At 50.0% G+C, this 20,425-nt stretch overlaps 1 protein-coding gene across 1 annotated transcript; it reads left to right on the forward strand.

Annotated features, from left to right (window-relative positions):
• Positions 1–609: 609 nt before the first annotated feature.
• Mturn (maturin, neural progenitor differentiation regulator homolog) lies at positions 610–16,489 on the forward strand. The gene is given in 5 exon segments (XM_036181186.1): positions 610–879; positions 7,100–7,222; positions 15,639–15,734; positions 16,120–16,145; positions 16,147–16,489. Coding segments are annotated over 5 exon segments (444 nt in total). The 5' UTR covers positions 610–717; the 3' UTR covers positions 16,184–16,489.
• The last annotated feature ends 3,936 nt before the right edge of the window (positions 16,490–20,425 follow it).

Below are 20,425 nucleotides of genomic sequence, written 5' to 3' on the forward strand. Positions count from 1 at the left end.
GCTTTCCCAGCGAGCTGGGGATGTGGCTCAGTGGTAGCCTAAATGTATAGGAAAAACACGACCCTGGGTTCAATCTCCAGGAATTCAAAATGCAAAACGAAACCCTCAAACCAACAAACAAAACAACAGTTGGCCATTCTAGGTCATACAACATAATTTCAAACCGAATCATAGCGAAGGTATTTGCAAAAAGCACTGAACTTGATGTGCGTGTAAGAGTACACTTCCTCCCAAATCAGTCTAGAAAATATTCAGGGTTCCTTGGGGGACCGAATTTTGGTTTCTGTAGATAGCAAAGCTGTTTTCCTAGGCTCTCGCACACCTCTACCATCAGCCCTGGCAAGGGCCAAGCAGTCTGTAGTTCTGGGAGCGACTTTTAGAGCAGATTCCGGATTCGGGAGCAAGCCTACCTACCACTCTGGCTGCACACCAAGGGTCCGGAGCCAGCCCCGCCCCACCCCGCCGCCACCTGCGGAGACGGGCGCCCCGCCCACACCCTGACGTCACCGGGCTCTGGGCCGCGCCGGGTCGGGCTCCCGGGATTGGCTAGGGCTCGTGACGTCACGAGCCCGGGGCGGCCCGGGGCTGGCGGGGCCCCCGGGTGCTTGGGTTCCTTTCAAGAAGGGCGGCGGGGGTGGGGGCGGGGCGGAGGCGGAGCGGGCCGTGTAAACAGACCCGGGAGCCGCGAGCCCCGGAGGAGGCGCGGGCGGCGCCGCCATGGACTTCCAGCAGCTGGCAGATGTCGCGGATAAGTGGTGTTCCAGCACGCCCTTCGAGCTCATCGCCGCCGAGGAGACCGAGCGCAGGATGGACTTCTATGCCGACCCGGGCGTATCCTTCTACGTGCTGTGTCCCGACAACGGCTGCGGCGACAGTTTTGTGAGTACCTGGGGAAGGCGAGCTGCGCTGCCACCCGAGCTCCTCCAGGGAGGCCGGGTGGGCCGGAGTGGCAGCGGCTGGGCACCCGAGGCCGCGGAGCCGAGGTGGGGCGACCTCCCGCGGACCACGCTATGCCCGACGCGTGGCTCAAATCATCTCCGGGGAGTCCCTGTATGGCATCCTCTGGGTGGGGCGCACAGCCCCTGCGTCTACATCCAAGGTCCGGACCGGGGGAGGTATCCTTCCCTTTCTGGGTCTCAGACACAACTCTGCAGCTGCCCCTCCCAGCAGGGCCCCCGCCCAAGGCTGCGAGTCCCTCGGAAGGACACAAAGCCTCTGTCTACACCCGCAATGCTAGATCTTTTGGACCCTATTTGCGGAATTACCCCCTGGAGCTTGAAAATGCACGCGCGCGTGCATACAGGCGCGCGCGCTCGTGAGGTGGGGGGCACGCCTATCCCCGGTCCCACGCTTCCCTAGCTCCTCAATGAGCTGCCAGCAAGTGTGTGTCCCCTGAGCAGGTTCTGGCCAGCCATGAGGCTGCTGTGGCGCCACCGAGGCCTTTCGGCTTTTCCAGAGGAAGAACCCACACCCTGACCCAGAGGGACCAGGACCGTGCCTTCGGCCTGCATCCCGCCCACTAGGGATCCTGGCGCTGACGGTTTAGGAAGGGGATGCCGAGAGCATGAGGTTGTGATGGGAGGCGTGGAGGCAGGGCAGGGATGGTGCGCCATGGAGTATTTGTAAGCACTATAAATAATAGTCCCCAAATGTAAGATGGAGGCAGCTGGGAATGAGGGTTATCGTGTGGTCGCTGGCCTGAGGCTGGAGCAGGCGCTGCTGCTGCCTCTGCGGAGGGAGATGGGGCGGTGCATCGGTGCATCGACTGGCTTGGCTCATCAGGTGGAGTGACAAAGCCGGACATGGACCTCGGGCTCGGCACACCCGGCCTATCCATGGGCAGTTCAGCCTAGGATCCCTGAGACCCTATCTCAAAAATAAATATCTCACCTGTAGAACAGTTCACAGTGAAGTCAGTGAGACCTTTCTCAAACCCGGACAGGACAAGTGTAGGCTGATGCGTACCTGGCCAATATGCTCCTGGCTTTGGGTAGCAGCTAGATTTGAGTTCTGTCCAGTTTTCTTCTCTTGAGTTGCCTATCCACAAAATTATTTTCATAATACCAGTTCTCTGGCCATTGTTTAGGTACATCTAGCAGTCTGGTGCACGGCATTTGTCCCGCAAACCCCGCAAACGTCAAGTTCAGAAACCCGGTGTTCCCCACGCACTTTGTTAAACACCCTTACCGGAAACTAAGGATGTAGCTCGGTTGGTAGAGCTCCTGTGTAGCATGTGTAAAGCCCTGAGTTGGCGCCTCAGCACTGCAGAAGTGGAGGTGGGGGCCTGTGGGGTGTAATCCCTACACTTAGAAGGTGGAAGCAGAGGATTGAAATTCAAGGTCTTCCCAGGCTACCTAGTGAGTTCCAAGTCAGCCTAGGATCCTGAGACCATATTTCAAAAATAATACCTCACCACAGAACAGTTTTCACAGTGGGGGCGGATAAGTTATTGATTCATGTAAACGCACATCGGCTGTTCTTAACATAAGCAAAGTGTTGGTTGAGCATGTGAAGGATGGGATAAGGTAGAGAGAAGACAATTCCTTGGACACACTAGCACCTTCTCAAAGTTTCTGGAGACCAACCACAGGTGTTTTCTTAGCTAAATTGCTCCTCAAATCTGTACCAGATTGGGTGTGCTAAGTGCTTGCCTCTTGGGTCTTGTCATTTTTCTAGGAAAATCTGTTAAGCATTTGAAGAAATTCAAGTTAAGTGGTATCTCAGCTATTTGAAGATTTTTGGTAACAGAATGTTACATGGCAGCTCTCAATTTACAAAGTTTTAGATCATGGAAAAACTTACACACATTGATGGGGGCTTGGTCTTTCCTGGGTCAGGGCAATCCAAAATACAAATGGCATTGTCCCCATAAGGATGTTTTAGCTAGCTCAGAAGTTATGTAGCAGACCCCGAGTCTGCTCAGATATCCAAGTTCCCATTTCTGTTTGTGTGCCTGGAGACATCATTGAACTCCTCTCTGCCAGCTTAAGCAGCTGTGACCTCCTATTACCTGCCTTAAAATGGTGAGCAGCCTGTTGTCAATGCCTGGCAGGGCTGCTGGAGAGCACATCTAGCTTGTGCTCGGTGCTCCTATCTGGGAGCCTGTGTTACTGTAACCACTGTAATGTTCCTGCTATCTATATGGTAGATCCTAGCTTTAGATCCCAATTCTAAAACCCTAGCTTTCTCTTCCCCACTTCCTGGGTCCAGATCATCAGAGTTGTGCCAGCGCTGTGGGCAAAGCATGTGCGCTTCCCTCCTGTTTCCCTCCATGACTATGAAAGCATGTGGACCTGAGTTCAGATCCCCAGTGCCCACGTAAAAACTTGTAACCCCAGCAGTTGGGGACAGGATCTTCAGGCCTCTCTGGCCCTGAGGCAGGAAATGCTTGTGTTGTAGGAACTTAGAAATGCCGGGAGACAGGTTACATACAGGCTTGAGACCACCCCACCCCCACCCCACCCCCACCCCACCCCCACCCCACCCCCACCACTGCCCGAGCTGCCCCCTTACCACCAGTGTCTGTCTTAAGTATCTAAAATATGATCTGGAGCTGGGCACGGTGGGTAAGCCCAGCAATCAGAAGGTGGCAAACAAAAACAATCGTCATATTACTAAAGAAACAGGACTCATGGAGGGACTCTGATCGACTCTTACATGCATGTTTCCGTAGCTCTAATTTGTGAGCATGTCTCTGTCGGGTATTTAAATGGAACTGCATTGTGGTTTTGTGATGGTGTGAAGGAGAAAAAGCTTCTCTTTACCTGCGACTCTTGGCTTCCCCATCCACAGAGTGGGATACTCCTCCTATAAGCCATTATGACTGTGAGCACTATAGGAAGAGTCATGTGCACAGTGGCATTGCTTTATTGATAGAGGTAATTTCAAGGAAGTACAATCATGATATTCAGCTAATCATGAAGAGGGTAAAATTGGTGTGTTAGGGGTCCAAATAATGGGAAACAAGCAGTTAACTGGTTATCTGCTAAATGATAGACAGTTCTCAGGCAGACGCCTGTGATCTTCAGACCTCCCCTCTGGGAATAACTGTTGTCTGTACAGATTTACACATGGCTGAGCCAAAGCTCCCTTAAGCAGCTTGCACAGAGGCAGTTGAGGGTATGCATGCAGATTCCCTGAGGGGGTGCTCCTTGTCCTCTGCTGCCCATGAAGCCACAAGGAAGTTACTTAACCTTTTGAGCCTCAGATTCCTCCTGGACAGAATGCTCAACACAATGAGCAGGCTGCCTTGGTTATGGCTAACCATGCTCTTCCCTCTGGGTGTGCAAGTACATTGGATGCCACAAGGTGGCTGGTGGTTTGGTGTGCTGTCTGCTCTGCAGACAGACATCAGTTTTAGATTAAGAGACACCAATTAAAAATGGAGCAAGAAGTGAGTTCCAGGACAGCTAAGGGTGTTACACAGAGAAACCCTGTCTCAAAAAACAAAAAACAAACAAAAAACAAAACAAACAAACAAACAAAAAACCCCACCCCGCCCCCCAAAAAAGAGCAAGAATAGCAGACACTCAGCACTTCAGCTCTGATGGCCCATGGGGAAATTGGTTTTAGGACCTTCTTTAGATGCTAAACTCTGAGGCTGCTTGGAGCTGTTGTGTGAAATGACATATTTACACACACACCCTATACACATTCTCCTGTGTGCCTTAACTGTCTCAGATAACTTAGTACAGTGGGAATGTGAAGTAAGTATGCATTGTTCTACATTGTTCAGGAATAATGCCATACAAACGTGTTGTTGCGTGCTCAGTACAGATGCTGGTTTTCTCTTCAGATAATTCCCATCCTAGTTAGATCACATCCCTGGCTTAGAACCTGTGACTATAGGAGACCGGTTACATGGCAATGGGAGAGACACATAGCTCAAGCCACAGATGTTCAGAAAGGGTCAGACGTGTGCTTCGAACCCTCCTGACCTCATTGGTCCATAGCAGAAGGTCTAGCAGCTTGCCCCCCAGGACAAGAAGAATTCAGCAGGATTGAGTCATCGTACTGATTTAATGTCACATTCTGATGACCAGATCTCCTCTGTATAGAAAGTGGAACACACTCCCTTCCTATTGAGGGTGACATGCTTGTGTTGTCTTAGCTGGGTGAGCTCAAGCCTGCCATAACAAAAAGCCTGTAATCACACAGTGTTCACTTTGGGCGTTTGTTGTGGGAGTGGCCAGTGGAGGCTACTTCTCTGAAGCTCATGGCTCTGGTCAGTATTGGAACTGCTTGAGTTCTCCAGGAAAAGTTTTGACATGTAGCCCACCTCCAATCAGAAACTCTGGGAGGTGGGCCTGGAAATCTGCATTGTAACAAGCTTCCAGATGACTACTGAAGCTGGAGAGCCCTGCTCTGTGGCATCTTCTGGCTTCCTTGGCATCTCCTGCCATCACAGGAGGCCTGCAGCCCTCTGTCCCCAAGGGCTCCAAGCACCATCTGTACCCAGGGGCAGCTAGTATCCTTCAGTCTGACACTCCCAGCTAAGCTATTTCTGTGGCTGCAGCCAGCGTCTCCAGTTCCTGCTTCAGTTTTTCCCTGGCCCATGTGGTGTTTGGTTATATGTGCTTGGAGCATTTTCCCAGTAGCATTTACAGTGGTTGTACCTCACGGCCCAGGACTCTGGGGCTTCCACCACCCACCCATTTGTCTTCATATGAAAGAACTTCAGACCCTGCTTGCAGGCTCTGCCCTCACACCTGGCTGCTTGCTCCCTTATTACCTCTGGTTTTATCTTTCTTTCCTTTTTTAATTTTTCTTCGGTCCACTCTCTCTCTACACACACACACACACACACACACACACACACACACACTTCAGACTTACTTCTCAGACATCTTGCCTTGTATTCTAACACGGCTAGATACCTTTAGTTTTGAAAAGAAGTCGTTTAAATAAAATCAAATACTGTTAATTTTTAAATACAGTAACTATAAGACGATTAGCGGTTATTAAATGGTGTTGTTGTTGTTGTTGTTTTTTCCAGTTGTCAGAGCCTCACTTAGACCCCAGCTGTGTCTACACAGCTCTTCTTAGGCATCCTGCAGTGAGAAAGCTGATGAGATATGGTCATGGGATGGCAAATCGAACCCCCTAGGGTGATGCCCTGCTTATGTCCATGAATAGAAGCGGGCAGGTGGTACTCCATGCGCCCCTTGGAGTCCTTCTCGAACTAGGTCTTATCTCCTGCCTAGCCTTTGTGCCTGCTCCAGGCCACCAAATACCTTCCCTTTCCCCCAGTCCCTACACTGTCTCATCAGTTGATACCCTCAAGACAGAGCCTTGGTACCTGTGGGATGCCCTGTGTTCCTGGCTGGTTGGCTCTACAGAAAGTAGAGCTTCATCCAGACCTCACAAGTGTGTTTCTCTAGCTGGTCTTTGACCATTATGGGAAAAACTTGCTTTAGTCTTAAAGACACGATAAGATGGATTTCCTCACATAAAGAAACGTTCCCCAGCCTCAGGCACAACGGCAAACCTAAACGCAGGCTGCTCTCCACGTGCACTAGGTTGATCAGGGATGCTTGGGTAGGATGCCCACCTAATGTGCCACGAGGGACCACCTGGCTTCCCATGACTCAGTACTGACTTTGCAAATTCTCCTAAGTTTGTTCCATTCTGAAGACATTTACCAGCACCCCCCACTCCTGGGGCGATCTGCAGAGGGAACACCTTGTTCCAAGTTCATGATTACAAGCTATGGTTAATTAATTCTTCAGCTGTAGCTGAAGGCAAAGTAAAAGAATGTGAAGGCCAAGGCCTCCCTCCTCCCTCCTCCCTCCTCCCTCCTCTTTTCAAATGAGCCTCATGCACCTGCTGGAGCTGGTGAGCAGGGGTAATGTCTGTCTGCCTCCCTGCTGTCTGGCTACTTGTAAGCAGATGGCAGACAGAGCAGGTGGGTCTGGGGCCACAGAGCTTGGGAGAGTCCTCTGGATTTGGCATTTCCTGGTCCCTTGCCACGCAAACCAGCGAAGAGCGAGTGGGTGCGTTTCACTCTGTAATGGAGGCTGAGTTTGGGTGCGCGGTTCTTTAAAACCCTAGGGTAATGATTTCTGTTCTTTGTTTCCTCTTTGCCCTCCTGGGAACGCAGCACGTGTGGAGCGAGAGCGAGGACTGCCTGCCCTTCTTGCAGCTAGCACAGGATTACATCTCTTCCTGCGGCAAGAAGACGCTCCATGAAGTCTTGGAAAAAGTCTTCAAGTCCTTCAGACCTGTAGGTGCTGCGTGGCTTCAGAAGCCGCCCTGGACCCCTCTTGTAACTGAACTGCACCTTGTTAGCAGGGATGGTCGGGAAGGGGGGCAAACCCAGGATGTCTGTTTTTCTCTTGTCTGCTGTTGGCCCTGCAGTAGAAAGATAGCAGCCAGTGTGGGGAGGCTGATGGTGGGCTGTGCCGTGGCTGTGTGGTGCAGGATGGTGGCTCTTTCTAGCATCACTTGAGTTGAGAAGTACTGACAGCATGGAAGCAAACAGAGCCCTTACGAGACTGTAACAGAGTCGTCCATTTCACACCCAGTAGACCTGGAAATCCACCTGAAGTGGTATCATTTTTGCTTGTTTTTTGTTTTGTTTTATCACAGTGGTGCTTGCATCAGGGACGTAGCTGGAAATCCAGATCAAGCTTGTCGGCGTTTGTGCCTGTGGGGAAGGGCGGCATTGGATATTGATTGCTGTCTCAGTTCTAGTGTCACGACACACTCCACCCTAGTTGACTTCCCTGCTGACTGTGAATATGTTCCATGCGTTCAGTGCTGTGCTGGGGAATTTCTGCTTCTACTTCTCTGCTGAGCATTTCAAGCTTGTTTTATAGTCCAGGGAGGTCGGTTGCACAACCAACTTTCTGACATCTCAAGGTCAGTCAGTGTTTGGAGTCTTTCCTGCCTCCCGGCTGGCACTTCTGGTATCCAGCGGTTGTGTGTGGCACTGTCTAAAGTCAGGTTCATGGACAGGAATAGACTGAGGCCCAAGATGACAGTACCTTCCAGAGAGGACTTTTGTTGGCCCTGCGGGGACTTGAGAGTCCTGTCAGCCTGAGGTGGCCTCCAGTCCTTGATTTGTAGTTCCCGGACACTTGAGGTGATGAAAACGCCGATTTCAGATCTGTTCTCTTTTTGTCTCAGCTTTGTTGCAGGAGTGTGGGCCTTTGGGGGCCTCCAGGTTAACTTGTGGACCCTGTTGCAGTCTGTTCCCATAGAGGGCCCTAGGCTTTGACTCCTTTCTTCATAGTTCTTAGAACAGTCTAAAAATACAATATACTTTCTTGCTTTCCTAGTCAGGTTACTCCAACCTCTCTGGCTTCCAAGGCCTCTCCATACTTAAGAGGCTATTTCCATACTCAATGTGACATGCTTGAAAATGTCTTAGCTGGTCTCAGTGGAAGGGATGGTCCTAATCGTTCAGTCCACCATTACAAGAAAGGGAATTTCAGTGGCTTTTGTCACATTCTCTTATTTCGGCCATTCATCTGGCCTTCCCTTCTTTTGCTTGCTAATTTTCTAAGCCACTATGCCTTTAAAGCACCAGTGTGCCCCTTCTCGGTCTGCTGTCAGCGTGTGGTGAATGCCCACCAAGCCATGTGAACCCTTTCCTGCTCTGGTCCTAGAATAGGAGTCAGGTGGTGAACATTGGAGATCAAAAGGAGCTTGTGTTCTCCTTGGAGAAGGTAAGGTAAGCAAGTACAGCTCTGTGTCCACAACGGGTGCCAAGAAGGCGGGAAATAACTCAGGGATGGGGGTGAGAAGTGCTATCCTGAAGTTGTTGGAAGAGATCTAGGAGTCTTCAGTGAGAAGGGAATTTTGGAGTCAGCAGTGATCATAAGGAGAGTCAAGGGGGTGGGGGGTGGGGCAGTGTCCAGGTGCAAAGACTAACAGGTCTGAAAGCCTAAGGTATAGGAGGTGTCTGTGTAGCTATAGGGTTTGGAGCCGGGGATCTGCACAGTGAGAGGGGACATCAGGTCTCATAGCTGTGGAAGGACTTGCTTTACCAGGCATGGAGAGCCTGGAGAGGTTAGAGCAGGAAGGCCATGATGATGTCCTGTTTTAAGAGGTTCCCTCTTACAGACTGAAATGCTCAGATTGGCTGTCGGCAGCAAGAACCAGTCAGTGCCATCTTCCAGGCAGACGTGAGGCCAGCTCAAAAATAGCAAAAGGGGAACAAGGTCCTCGGATGCCTGGAAAGTAGACGAGCAGCCTCACTGTTGGGTTGAAGTAGAGTGTGAGAACACGGAGAGATGGAACCTGAGTCTCTGGACTGATGTGGTGAAGGAACTTCACAGTTGGTAGACGGAGGTTGGGAGGGCTACAGGAGGAAACACATGGGCCCGGTGCTGTTAGAATACAGTTCTGTGGGACTGGGAAGTCAGTGGGGAGCCCTGTGCCCCTCATGCCCCCGCTTTCACCTCCGTCTGGTGATTTGGCTTGGAAAGAAGACAGGGGCAGGGGCTGGTGGCGGCTGCTGTCCTGGTTAAAAAGTGTCTGTTGGAGAAGAACTTATCCAGTTAGGATTGTGAGCCAGGAAGTCAGTGCCGTGTTCCCCTGCCTGTGAGTAATTGCTTGGTGGCATCACGTCTTCACCTGTGCCTTAAGATAGCTTCATTCTGGGTGTGCAGATGTGGGACTTTAAAAGGTCAGTGTGCCCTCCTTCCAGCCGTGATTGCGATCTCTCCACAGAGGTTAGGTCTTATCTCTCTGTAGCCTTCCGCTGCCTCAAGGGCCCCCAGTCAGCCCCCGTTTGCTTGACCTTGCTAAAGCTGGGCACATGGCAGCCATGGTCTGAGGAGCCACGGTGCCACCCCAAGGCCATGCCACCTGGAACTGTGTCTGTGGAGCGCGCTCCTACCCTCTCAGCTGCACTTCCCACACTAAAATAATACCGCAGAGCCTCGCTCCACACACACTGACGTCTGAGTGGGTCTCTGAAGAAGAAGTTACTCTTTTTTTTTTCCCTGTTCAGCCATCCTACTCCTTTTGTTTTTCTTCTGATTCATCGTTATTTCCCACAGAAAGTGCTAGTCATCGGTAGCCAGAGTTCTACAAAGGACGGCAGAGCATACTTGGCTTTTGCCATCTGGACACTGATTAGGAGAAGCAATGGCCACAGAACAGGGGGAAGCCAGGGGAAAGGCAGAGCCTGCGTTGGATTGGGCATCCTGTGAGATGCTGTGCAGAGTGAGCAGAGACGCCCACCCACGGTCAGCTCATTCCACTCCGCGGGGTCTTGGCGAAGCTGTTTCTGAGAGGTTGTTTGTGAACATGTACTTCAAGCTGCTTGTGTAGGCTCCTTAGGTTCAGAGCCCAGTTCTGGCCCTTGCTGGCTGAGGGCCTTGGACAGTTTAACTTCTCTTTCTCGGGTTCTCCATTTGTAGGTGAGGAAGCTAACGCAGGTAGTTACCTCAGGGTTACTAAGCTGTTTAGTCTTCACAGCAACAGCAAGGTGGCTGAGAGTGACCTCTGTGCCCAGTAGGCACCAGACAGATGCCACTGTTGGTGTGTACAAGGTGAAGACATCTCACAAAACACTGGTGCAAAGTGTCAGTAGGGCCCAGATCTGGTAAATCTAGGGTTTGGGTAGTGAAAAAAATTTTTTGCTAAGTGATTTCAACTCGTTTAATGGAAATAATTTTCTTCTTTTCTCTGTTCTCTAGGATTTCTATCATAGTCACATAATCAGAAAATATAGACTTTAAAAAGGCTGTATTGCTTACATGTGTCAGAAATGCCAGAAGGTAGGGAAGGGCTCTCTGAGGATCAGAGCACCAGGCAGTGCTTCCCTGCAGAGCTTCCACTACACACAGGAGCAGGAGGAGAGCTGGCCCAGGCAGGGCTCACCTTGGCTGCCTGGCTCCGAGTCCCAAGAGATTCCCCAGGCAGGATAGACTCCCCTGTCCCTTGCTCTGTGGCTTCATGCAGTTTTCTTCTTAAGCTTTGTGTGTGTCCCCATCTTTAAAGCAGGGCCAGCTACTGTGGATCCACGGGCAGTGTTTAAAGCAGACCATGAACACAGGACTGTCAAAGGCCAGCTGCCCTGGCCTAGGGGCGTGGTCACTGGATGCAACTGTCCATTTTTTCACCTAGCGTGACCACCATTTCCCTTCACTGGAAGAGCCTCCGGCCTCATGAAGGAGGATCTCAGGCCTGATTCTTACCTCCTCACAGCTAGCATGTCAGATCGCACTGGCACATGAATGCAGATGACATTGGTACTCACTGTTGCCACCCGAGGACAGCACTGCTCTGGTAATGACTTCAGGGACCGCTGGTAAATGTGGACAGTCATTTTCCTCACTTAAGTGACTGTTGGGTGACTGCTGCTGGCCATCGCATGATGGACTTAGATGATGGGCCAGTGACATCTATCAGTCCTCACTGCTGGTGACCTTGCCACTCAGTGTTGCCCGTTTTCATCCCTTATGTGATGATGAATGTCAGACTGGGTTGCTGGTGAGCAAGCAGAGCAGGAGAGAAGAGGTGGTCTGGTGCCAGATCTCCCCACCCTCCAAGTTACATGAGCATGAGGATCACTCCCCTCTCAGCAAGCTGCCTGTCTCCCCTCTCTGCTTCATGCAGCCCCCCAGTCCTCCCCCCCCCCCCACCGTCCTGTAGCTGTGCCGGTGGCAGTCTTGAATGCTGGTTTGGCTAATGTTGCTGTGATGGCCCAGCCTGGCATTTGTTGCTGTGGTTCCCATGGCTCCTTCCTCTGAATGGCCCAGTCTTCCTGCTGAGGATGCTGTGTTACACTGTTTCTTTTCTCAAGAAGGGGATCTCTGGAAGAACACTCACTCCCTTGAGTGGACACTGGCCTGAGGGAGACTAGGTGCTTTTGGGTGGCATCCAGTGGCCTGGGAACAGGGAGCCAGGGATGTCTCCACACAAGATCATCCTTTATGGCCCAGAACAGTGCCATGTCTGCTTCTGCTCCTACCGTCTGGTCAGGAGCCTTGAAGAAATGAAAGAACACACTGGTGCTGAGCTTGCCCAAGGGGGACAGAGAGGCCAAGAAAAACATTGCCCATGTGGATTTGCATGAATGACAATAAATATTAGAATTTTAATTTTTCCATATCTTTTGTTTTGGTTTGGGTTTTTTGTTTGTTTTGTTTCTTTTTTGTTGTTGTTGTTTTGTTTTGTTTTGTTTTTGCTCATGTTTTGGACCTTCAAACCTTGTCATTTTTTTAGCCAGGCAGTGGTGACACACACCTTTAATCCCAGTGTTCAGGAGGCAGAGGCAGGCAGTTCTCTGAGTTTGAGGCCAGCCTGGTCTATAGAGTGAGTTCCAAGACAGCCAGGGATATACAGAGAAACCAAAACCAAATGGAAACAAAAACCCTTGTGAGTTTTAGGAAGGACAGCGCCCCTGGGACAGTGCCCTGTACCAGCGCATGGGCCACTCTTGCCCATTTGACTCCATCTTGCCTCTCCCTCTCCATTCTAATATGGAGAAGACTGCAATGCAACATGAGCTTTAAGAGAAACCGTTTCAAATCCCCCAAATGCTTTGGCCAGTCTTGCTGTCCATGGCAGGGCTTCTGGACCTCCTTAGAGCAAGTTAGAAACGCAGGGCTCCCCCAGGCCCACTGAGCCAGGATCTGCATTGTAGGTAGTAGTCCTGGTGATTCTGACACAGTTAAGTGTGAGAAATGCTGCTTCTCCCTTGGAAGAAGTGTGCAGGCATGCCTGAGGCCCCAGGGACATGCTATATACACCAAAGCCAAAGAAGATCCAGGGTGCGATAGAGGCCACGTATGCCTTCTCACCCAGCATAAAGACACCAGCCCAGAGTGCCAGCCACAGCCTCAAGTGATTTGCACCTTTGTTCACAGGACCTGAAATTAGTCCCACAAGTGACCTGGGCCTAGAGAACTTTAATTCTCTAGTGTTGGCAGCTCTTCCTTTCCAGTAGAGGCCGGTATGGCCTGGTAGACCTAGCTATCTGTGTGATTGTGAATTGTTCCAAGGGACTTTTTGTGGTCGCAAACTAGGATTGCACAGTTGTCATTATCAAGAATCATTTAGACATACCAGGCCTGTCAGCTGGATTTTTGCCGTTTCTATTTTCTCATAAGAACATGCAGGTAGTGGCGCACGCCTTTAATCCCAGCACTGGGGAGGCAGAGCCAGGTGGATCTCTGTGAGTTTGAGGCCAGCCTGGTCTACAGAGTGAGATCCAGGACAGACACCAAAACTACACAGAGAAACCCTGTCTCGAAAAAACAACAAAAACATTCAGGTACAGTCACACATAAGGGCTCCAACTCTTTACCAGCTGTTTGTCATCCCACCTCTGATTTAGATCCTCCACCGCCCATGGCATGTGACAGTAGAGCTGGATTGTTCCATATCTGTATGATGCTTCTGGATCTCATTCTGGTAGTTTACCATGCTGCATATGCTTCCAGGTTGTCAGAATGTAAACATTAATTGCGTATATTTCTTACTGGGATACATCTTGAAAACATGGAAACTTCCTTCCCAGTGCCAGGTACAGCACTGACAGGCATCTCTCCCCTGGAGCCAGCCTGGTGAGTAGGTGTGGCAAGACTGCAGGCCAGTCACCAGAGTTTGAGTCCTGGCTCTGCCGTCTCCTAGGTGACTCTGGACAGTCTGGCAGCATCTCCTGGTCTTGAGAACCACATGGAAAGCTGCTTGGGATAGCACCAGGCACACACCATTTTCGTTCAGTCTGAAGTGAGGCGGACTTGTGTCTCCCTGGAGTGCTAAGTGAATGGCCAAGGATAGAATCCAGAGGCTAGCAGGGAGTTCTCCTTTCTTCCTGCTTCCCAGAGTGCTCATTCACAGCAAGGACCTCCCAGAGCCAGCAGAGCAGGAAAAAGGCAGAAGGAGGCTACTTGAGCAGTGGAAACTCCCTTCACAGCCCAACAAGATGCTTATCTGTAAGGCTGGACAGTGGGCGGACTGTAGCCATTTGCTTTTGCCTCTGAGTTTGAGTTTCTGAGCGCCAACCAATGTGCAAGTTATCGCTGTACAGGGAAGGGTACATGCCAAAGGTCAAAGGTTCCCAGGCTGCAGATCAGGTGCCATCTTCCAGCCTCACAGTGTGTTTGTAGAATCTGTACCAAGGAACCTTAGAAGTCCAGAGCCACTCTGAATGGCCTCTTCTCGTCCCTACTCTGGAACTGCAGGGGCTGATGAGTTCCATATAAGCAGGAGGATGCTATCTGCCTCAGGGAAGACTTTCCTTGGGGCTGGTTCTCTAAAGTAAGAACCATGTGCATTGACTTCATGTGAAAGAGTGAGGTAGGGGGGTGGCAGAGGGGGAAAAGTATGGTTTGTGCCAATTAGCCTGCTGGATCTCCTTCAGCAAGGCATGCTGAGTCCATGACAGGATCAGAGCGACCTATAGCTTGAGTTGGAGTGAGTAACCCAAGTGTCCTGTGAGGAAGAATCATTATAGATACATGTATGTATGAACATGCGTCAGCTATTACACCCTTAGCCAGGAATGTCAGGGCTAACTATGGTTTCCCACTGAGCCTCAGAACCCTCCAGAACCCAGCACTCCAAGTGGCTGAATGCTGCCTCCAATTCATGAAGGGGGGCAGATGCATTGACTGTTTGGCATTTAGTGGCCACCCACTCTTCAGCGCTCTTGTGTCTCCTCTCCAGCTGTTGAGCTGATGTTGAAGCTGCTGCTGCAGGGTTCTTCTCACTTAACACTTCCACTGTGCTGTGTCATCCGCAGCTCTTCAAATACAAACTGACCACCGGCATAGCAACCATCTGCTTTCACTGTGACTAGCCGTCTTCTCTCTCTGGAGGTGCTTTTATCTTGTCCTCTCATTCGAGTGTGAGGAGACAGTGGTGACACAAAGGAGTTTCTCTTTTCTTCCAAGGACACATGAGATCGGTGTGCCAGGGCTCTCCCTGCCCTTTCCTTCAAGTGAGCAGTCACTCTCTGAGACACCGGTAGCCGTGAGCTCTACAGGGACAGCACGCATCTGCAGTTGGCTGTGGCCACTGACTTGTGACCAGATGGTTTTGCCCTGCATACTCTCTCCTAGGGCTCTGAGACTATGAGAGTTGTAGAGTGGAAGCCTTGTCTTAGTTGGGACTTCGGGCTTCCTCTTCCCCTATTTGAGCCACATGGAGAGTGGAGGAAGGATGGCGAGGAGATAGAGAAGCCATAGGATTGAGCAGGCCTACCCTTGATGTCTTAAAACACCTGAAGTTTAGGTCACTAGGGCCCCTTAGTTAAGAGGACTGAGGTGAGAAGTCTGGGGTCTCTGTGTGGAAAGTCTTTGGGCCACACTTCACTCAGTCATCATATGCAGAAGCCCAGCTTTCTGCCAGCAACGAGTTGGGGACACTTTCAAGGGACACCAGCACTGCTCGTGGTGTGAATCACCAATACACCAGCTACACATCGTACAGATGTGGTTTGTGGGCCTGTGCTTTGACCCTTGAAAAGGAACCTCCCTGAGATAGCCAGCGGAGTTAATAACCCATGAAGACTCAGTGTGTCTTCTCTGACATTTGTAAAAGCTATGGCGGGAAGTTGAGTTCAGGGGTGCACTCGCTGTGTTAAGCCCCTCAAGGTGCAGATGAATTCTTCTTCCGCCTGAAGTCCAGGCAACGCTTACAGCTGTTGCTTTTCTTGTCCAATTCTTTCTCTGTAGCTGCTGGGGCTTCCAGATGCAGAAGACGACGCATTTGAAGAGTACAATGCAGATGTGGAGGAAGAGGAGCCAGAGGCGGACCACCCGCAAATGGGGGTCAGTCAGCAATAAACTCCTAGGTCACCTTCTGGAAGGGGAATAAGCCCTGTGCTGCCGATGGGGTCCTGGGATCCTGGGGTAGCCTTTTGTATTAGCTCTTCAAAACAGGGCATCCGGCTCCTGACATCCAAGTGAAAGTGAAATACCTTTTAAATGACCACACACTATCTGTGATGAGCTTCGCTCAGAAGTGATCAGAATTTCTGCCCCCCGCTTTGGTGGGGTTTCTATGGAGATGTCTCGGTAGCCTTGGCCACTTTGAAGTTAGAGTCCATGTTGTGGCTGCCTGTTCCCTCTTGAGTTTATGTTGGAGAATCAACGTTTGCTGATTGGAATGTAGAGAAGGCTGAATGTGTTAAGGATGTGTTTTGAGTCCTCACAGGTGACCTTGCTGAGGAAAAGCATGACAGGACAAATGCAGCCTGTACTTTTTATGTACCTTTTAAGTGTCCGTAAGTGAAAGGTTTTGCTTAGAAAGCATGAGTCTTAATATCTAGTCGTGAACTGCACAAGTGCACACGCAGAGGGCGAGGGTGGCTGAGGCCCCTTGCAGAGGGCCACCGCTGCTGAATTGGTTTCCTGGGTATGTAGCAGCCAGCCGCTGGTTAGTGTAAATGTTTCATGGTTGTTCGATCCTTTTCAAACATGCTAATTCCAAAGCCACTTTAAATTCTAATAGTGGAAAGTATAGATGGGGTGAAAGATATAAATTATTCCTTTAAACTGTTTATAAACCTGCATATGAAATGAAACCTTTACCGGCTCTCTTTGATGAGGCGGCGACTTGTTCATTCCTGAAGACAACCAGAATCCGAGTAAGTGCCCCTTGAGCTTTGAAGCCATAGAGGAAATCTAATAGGAAAATAAACCAGGATAAAAAAAATAATATAATGAAATCCTTCACTTTCCTAATCTTTTATTCTTTCGAGAATGTCAAGAGAAGGCTCCCACTGAGTTAATTTATTTAAAATTATAATTAAATACTCTAGGGAACCTACATGCAGTGGAATTTTAAAGTGACATGAAAGTGAGAATCTTAATTAGAGAATTGCTTGGTTAAAAGAGGATGTTTTTAATGATCAGGACACACGGACAACTCCCAGAAATAACTGCTGTCATCGTTTAGCCAATAAATACTTACCAGGACATTCTGTAATGCCCTTGTGAGACCCTTCCATGTCTTGGGTTCTCATAACAGACCCCTTTACAGCACTTGATTCCTCCATACATCCACTTTGGGAATGTTTTTCACACACACACACACACACACACACACACACACACACACACACACACGCTAGTTATGTCATCAGTATTTTAAATTAAAACAAAACCAAACCCACAGTAGCAGAAGCTTGTGTATATGGCAGACATGTCTGGGCATTTTCTGTTTAATCCAGTGGTACTGTGAAGGGTCCCCCTGCTCCTTGTGCCCCACAGAGTTCAGCTGCTGGGTGGTGTCACATCATGGCTTCCGTCTGTGCTTTTGTTCCTGTGTTCTCATCTTCTGGATGAAACTTACTAATGGTTAGTTTCAAGTCAAGTGACTTCCCTTGAAGTAGCCCATTAGCAAAGTCAGACAGTGCCCCTTCCAGGGTATGAGGTCCAGTCCTGCCCATGCTTCCCACTCCCCCAACCCCCCACTGCCGCCCCCCCTGCTCACAGCCGGGAGATTTGAGCTCTCTATCTTATAGATATGGTCCATGGCAGGTAACTTCCTTTTAAACATGATAGGCCACACAAATAAATGACTTTTGTAGGTCAAATGAAGAGACCTAATCAGTTTGCTCCATTATGAGGTGACCTGGAATTTTATATACAGAGACTTCAAATCTAAATTTACATGTGTTTGAACATCAATATAAGATGGATTTTTTATCAAAGACGTATTTAAACTTTGACCAGATATACTTGGTGTGATCATATTAGTGTTCTCTATTTGTACAAGTTGAGCTAAGACCCCCTGTGGTGCAATGGGCTGCTGAACAGTGGTCAGGAAGAGAGAACATCCCTGGATGTGGCTGATGTCCACGACAAAAACCCCCAGACATACATCAGCAAATTCACTATCCTTGCAAACCTCCTTCTCTCTGCTGTTGTGTGTATCCCTTCCAGTATGCACCTGTGTGCAAGCCATGATGTGGCACCACCCAGCAGCTGAACTCTGCGGTGCACCAAGGAGCAGGGGGGCCCATACTGTCGATGCTCATATCCCAGTTAGGGCTGACGGCAAACAGCCTGTAGTTAGTTCTGGAAACAGCTCCACAGTGAGACAAGTGTGAGCCTTCCCAGGACTACAGAGGCATTCCAGTGGCAGCCTAGGTGTGAGAGAAGGGTCTTTGGGAGTTAGGAGAGACACTTGCTTCTAGTTCGGACTCAGCCCTTGACTGCATGACATTGGTACATCATGTAACTTTTCTACAAAACAGGGAGGGGTCTTTGCTCTTCTGGCTGAAAACACTGTCCTGACGCGGCTGCTGTAGGAAGTATGTGAGCAAAAGAGCAACAGCCAAGGACAGTGAGGGACATGGGAAGAAAATCATTTGGGATTTTGCCAAAGATGGTGTCCTTAAGATGTTGGCCATGCTACTACCTTAGAATATGGTGGCAGTGGGTGTCCAGATCCCTGGAGCTTGGCATGGGCTCCATCCCAGGCAACTGGTGAAATTCTGTTGCTTTTTGAAGTGGGTAACCAGATGGTTTGCCTCTGCTGTACTGCTCTGCTGGTGGTGGGTAAAACTGCTCTTTGCCTACCCCCCACCCCCACCCACTGAAGGCTTTGGAGGTGGTTGGCAGTTTCCCCCAGAGGGAAAACTGGCAAGAAGAAGAAGAGCTGGAAAAGAACGAGCTCTTTGCTTATCTTGTCACTCTGGAAAGAGAAAGTAGTGACGGAGACAGAGTGGGAATGAACGTTTGAGGGAAGGACTGACGGCTCGCTGAGCAACAGGACCAGCTGGGAAGTCTCAATTGTGCCGTGACAACATTACAAAGCCCGATCCTAGCGCTGACTGACCCGGGGAGACATTATTCTCCTGTCTGCCTGGTTACTTTACCCTGCCTGGTGATAGCACTGAGCAGGATTCAGGGATCCAAGTCCAGAGCCAGGGAGGGTAGCAAAGCCCCATGCAGTGCCTGGCACCACTCGGGTTCCGGCACTCGGAATTTGTGACTCCTGGGCCCCGCTGCAGCACGTGGTACATTTTGTGTTTCCATGACCAGACCACAAAACGTGCTCCTCAATGAGATTGTCCTTGCACGCTGGCACCAGAAGTGCCTGTGCAGTGTGCTTAAGTAAAACTGAAGCCCATTGGGAGTGACACCATTGCTCAGTACAGACAGAAACTGTTCTCTAGCACAATGCGGGTCTCTGAATATTGTTTCAGTTTCTCAGAGCACAAAGAGTGTGTCCAGGGTGTTGTGTTCCCAGAGCGGAATTTTCAGTTATTGCATGCTAAAACTCACCAGTTGGGAAACAGTTTAATCAAATAGGGTTTTCTACAGTGAGGGGAACATAGGAACGGGTGGGGACTTAATGTGGGTTGGGAGGAGATGGACAAGGACCTGAAGATGGGTTGTAAACAAAGCACATAGCCCACACTTACCTCCTGGGGTAGAGGACAACTTGTTTTCTTGGCTGTCTCTGGAGAACTGCTTTCCTCAGAGACCTGATGTCTAGAGGGTGCTACTGATGGCTTTGTGACTTTCACAATGCCCCCCTGCTAAGCCAAGGGCCCAGCAGGTGTCCTGCACACCTGCTAGACTTCCTTCCCTTAAAAATAAAATCAGCTGCTAGCCAGGGATGCCTGCCTTCCAGAGTCCCGGCTCCAGAGCGGCTGAGGCGGTGGCGGCTGTGGCGGCAGGCAGAACGAGCCATACCTGCCCTCCCCTCCACCCATGCTTAGGTTGTCAGCGAAACTCAAAGGGAGGCTCTTGTCCCTCAAATAAGCCTTGAGGGAGACGGCATGCATGGCTTGTTGCGTCATCTCCAGATGTGCATACAAACGTTTTTGCACTGGAAACTCCTCTTTCATACAAACTCAGTGAGTTTTCCTTGGTTTAATGGTAGCTAGTGTGACTTGAGAAGCCGAGATCTTTTCGGTTTCATATAGAGTAGGTGTAAAACTTGCCAGAACGCTGGCAGCCTGTGGTCTGTGGCAACAGCCAGGAGCATTTCACGTTAGAAACCCCGTGCCCCACACTGCAACACTGAACAGTTCCAAGCAGCTTAAAGAGTGTACCAGACTACATAGGAATCAGCATTCAGTTTGCTTTGGACTGTGTTCAGGTTGTTCAGTATTAGGGAGAAAGCAGGCAGTGTGCTCTTCCTAAACTTGTCCCTGGGCTTTTCCTTTCATTTTGGTGTCTTGATTCTATTTTAGCAGGTACCTTCTGAACTGGCCTAGACCAATGCTCTGTAAATGAAGGCCCTCTTTCTAAAAGGCACTAAAATAAACATTCAGGGCTGGGCAAGTCCAAACCCAGCTACAACCCAGTGCTACTTTGTGTACAAGCAAGATTTCAGCCATCTCCAGAGAAGCGAGTCAGAAGAAACAACAGCAAGGGGCTTTGTTGTTTGTTGTTGGGTTTTCGGGCCGGGAGTTTTTCCTGTGACATGTGTGTGCTTTCTTTGAGTTCATATTTCCTTTCAGAGAGCTCTCTTGTAAATGACAAACTGTGAAATGGGTTGC

This window comes from Onychomys torridus, chromosome 3, assembly GCF_903995425.1.
Source record: "Onychomys torridus chromosome 3, mOncTor1.1, whole genome shotgun sequence".
NCBI lineage: Eukaryota > Metazoa > Chordata > Mammalia > Rodentia > Cricetidae > Onychomys > Onychomys torridus.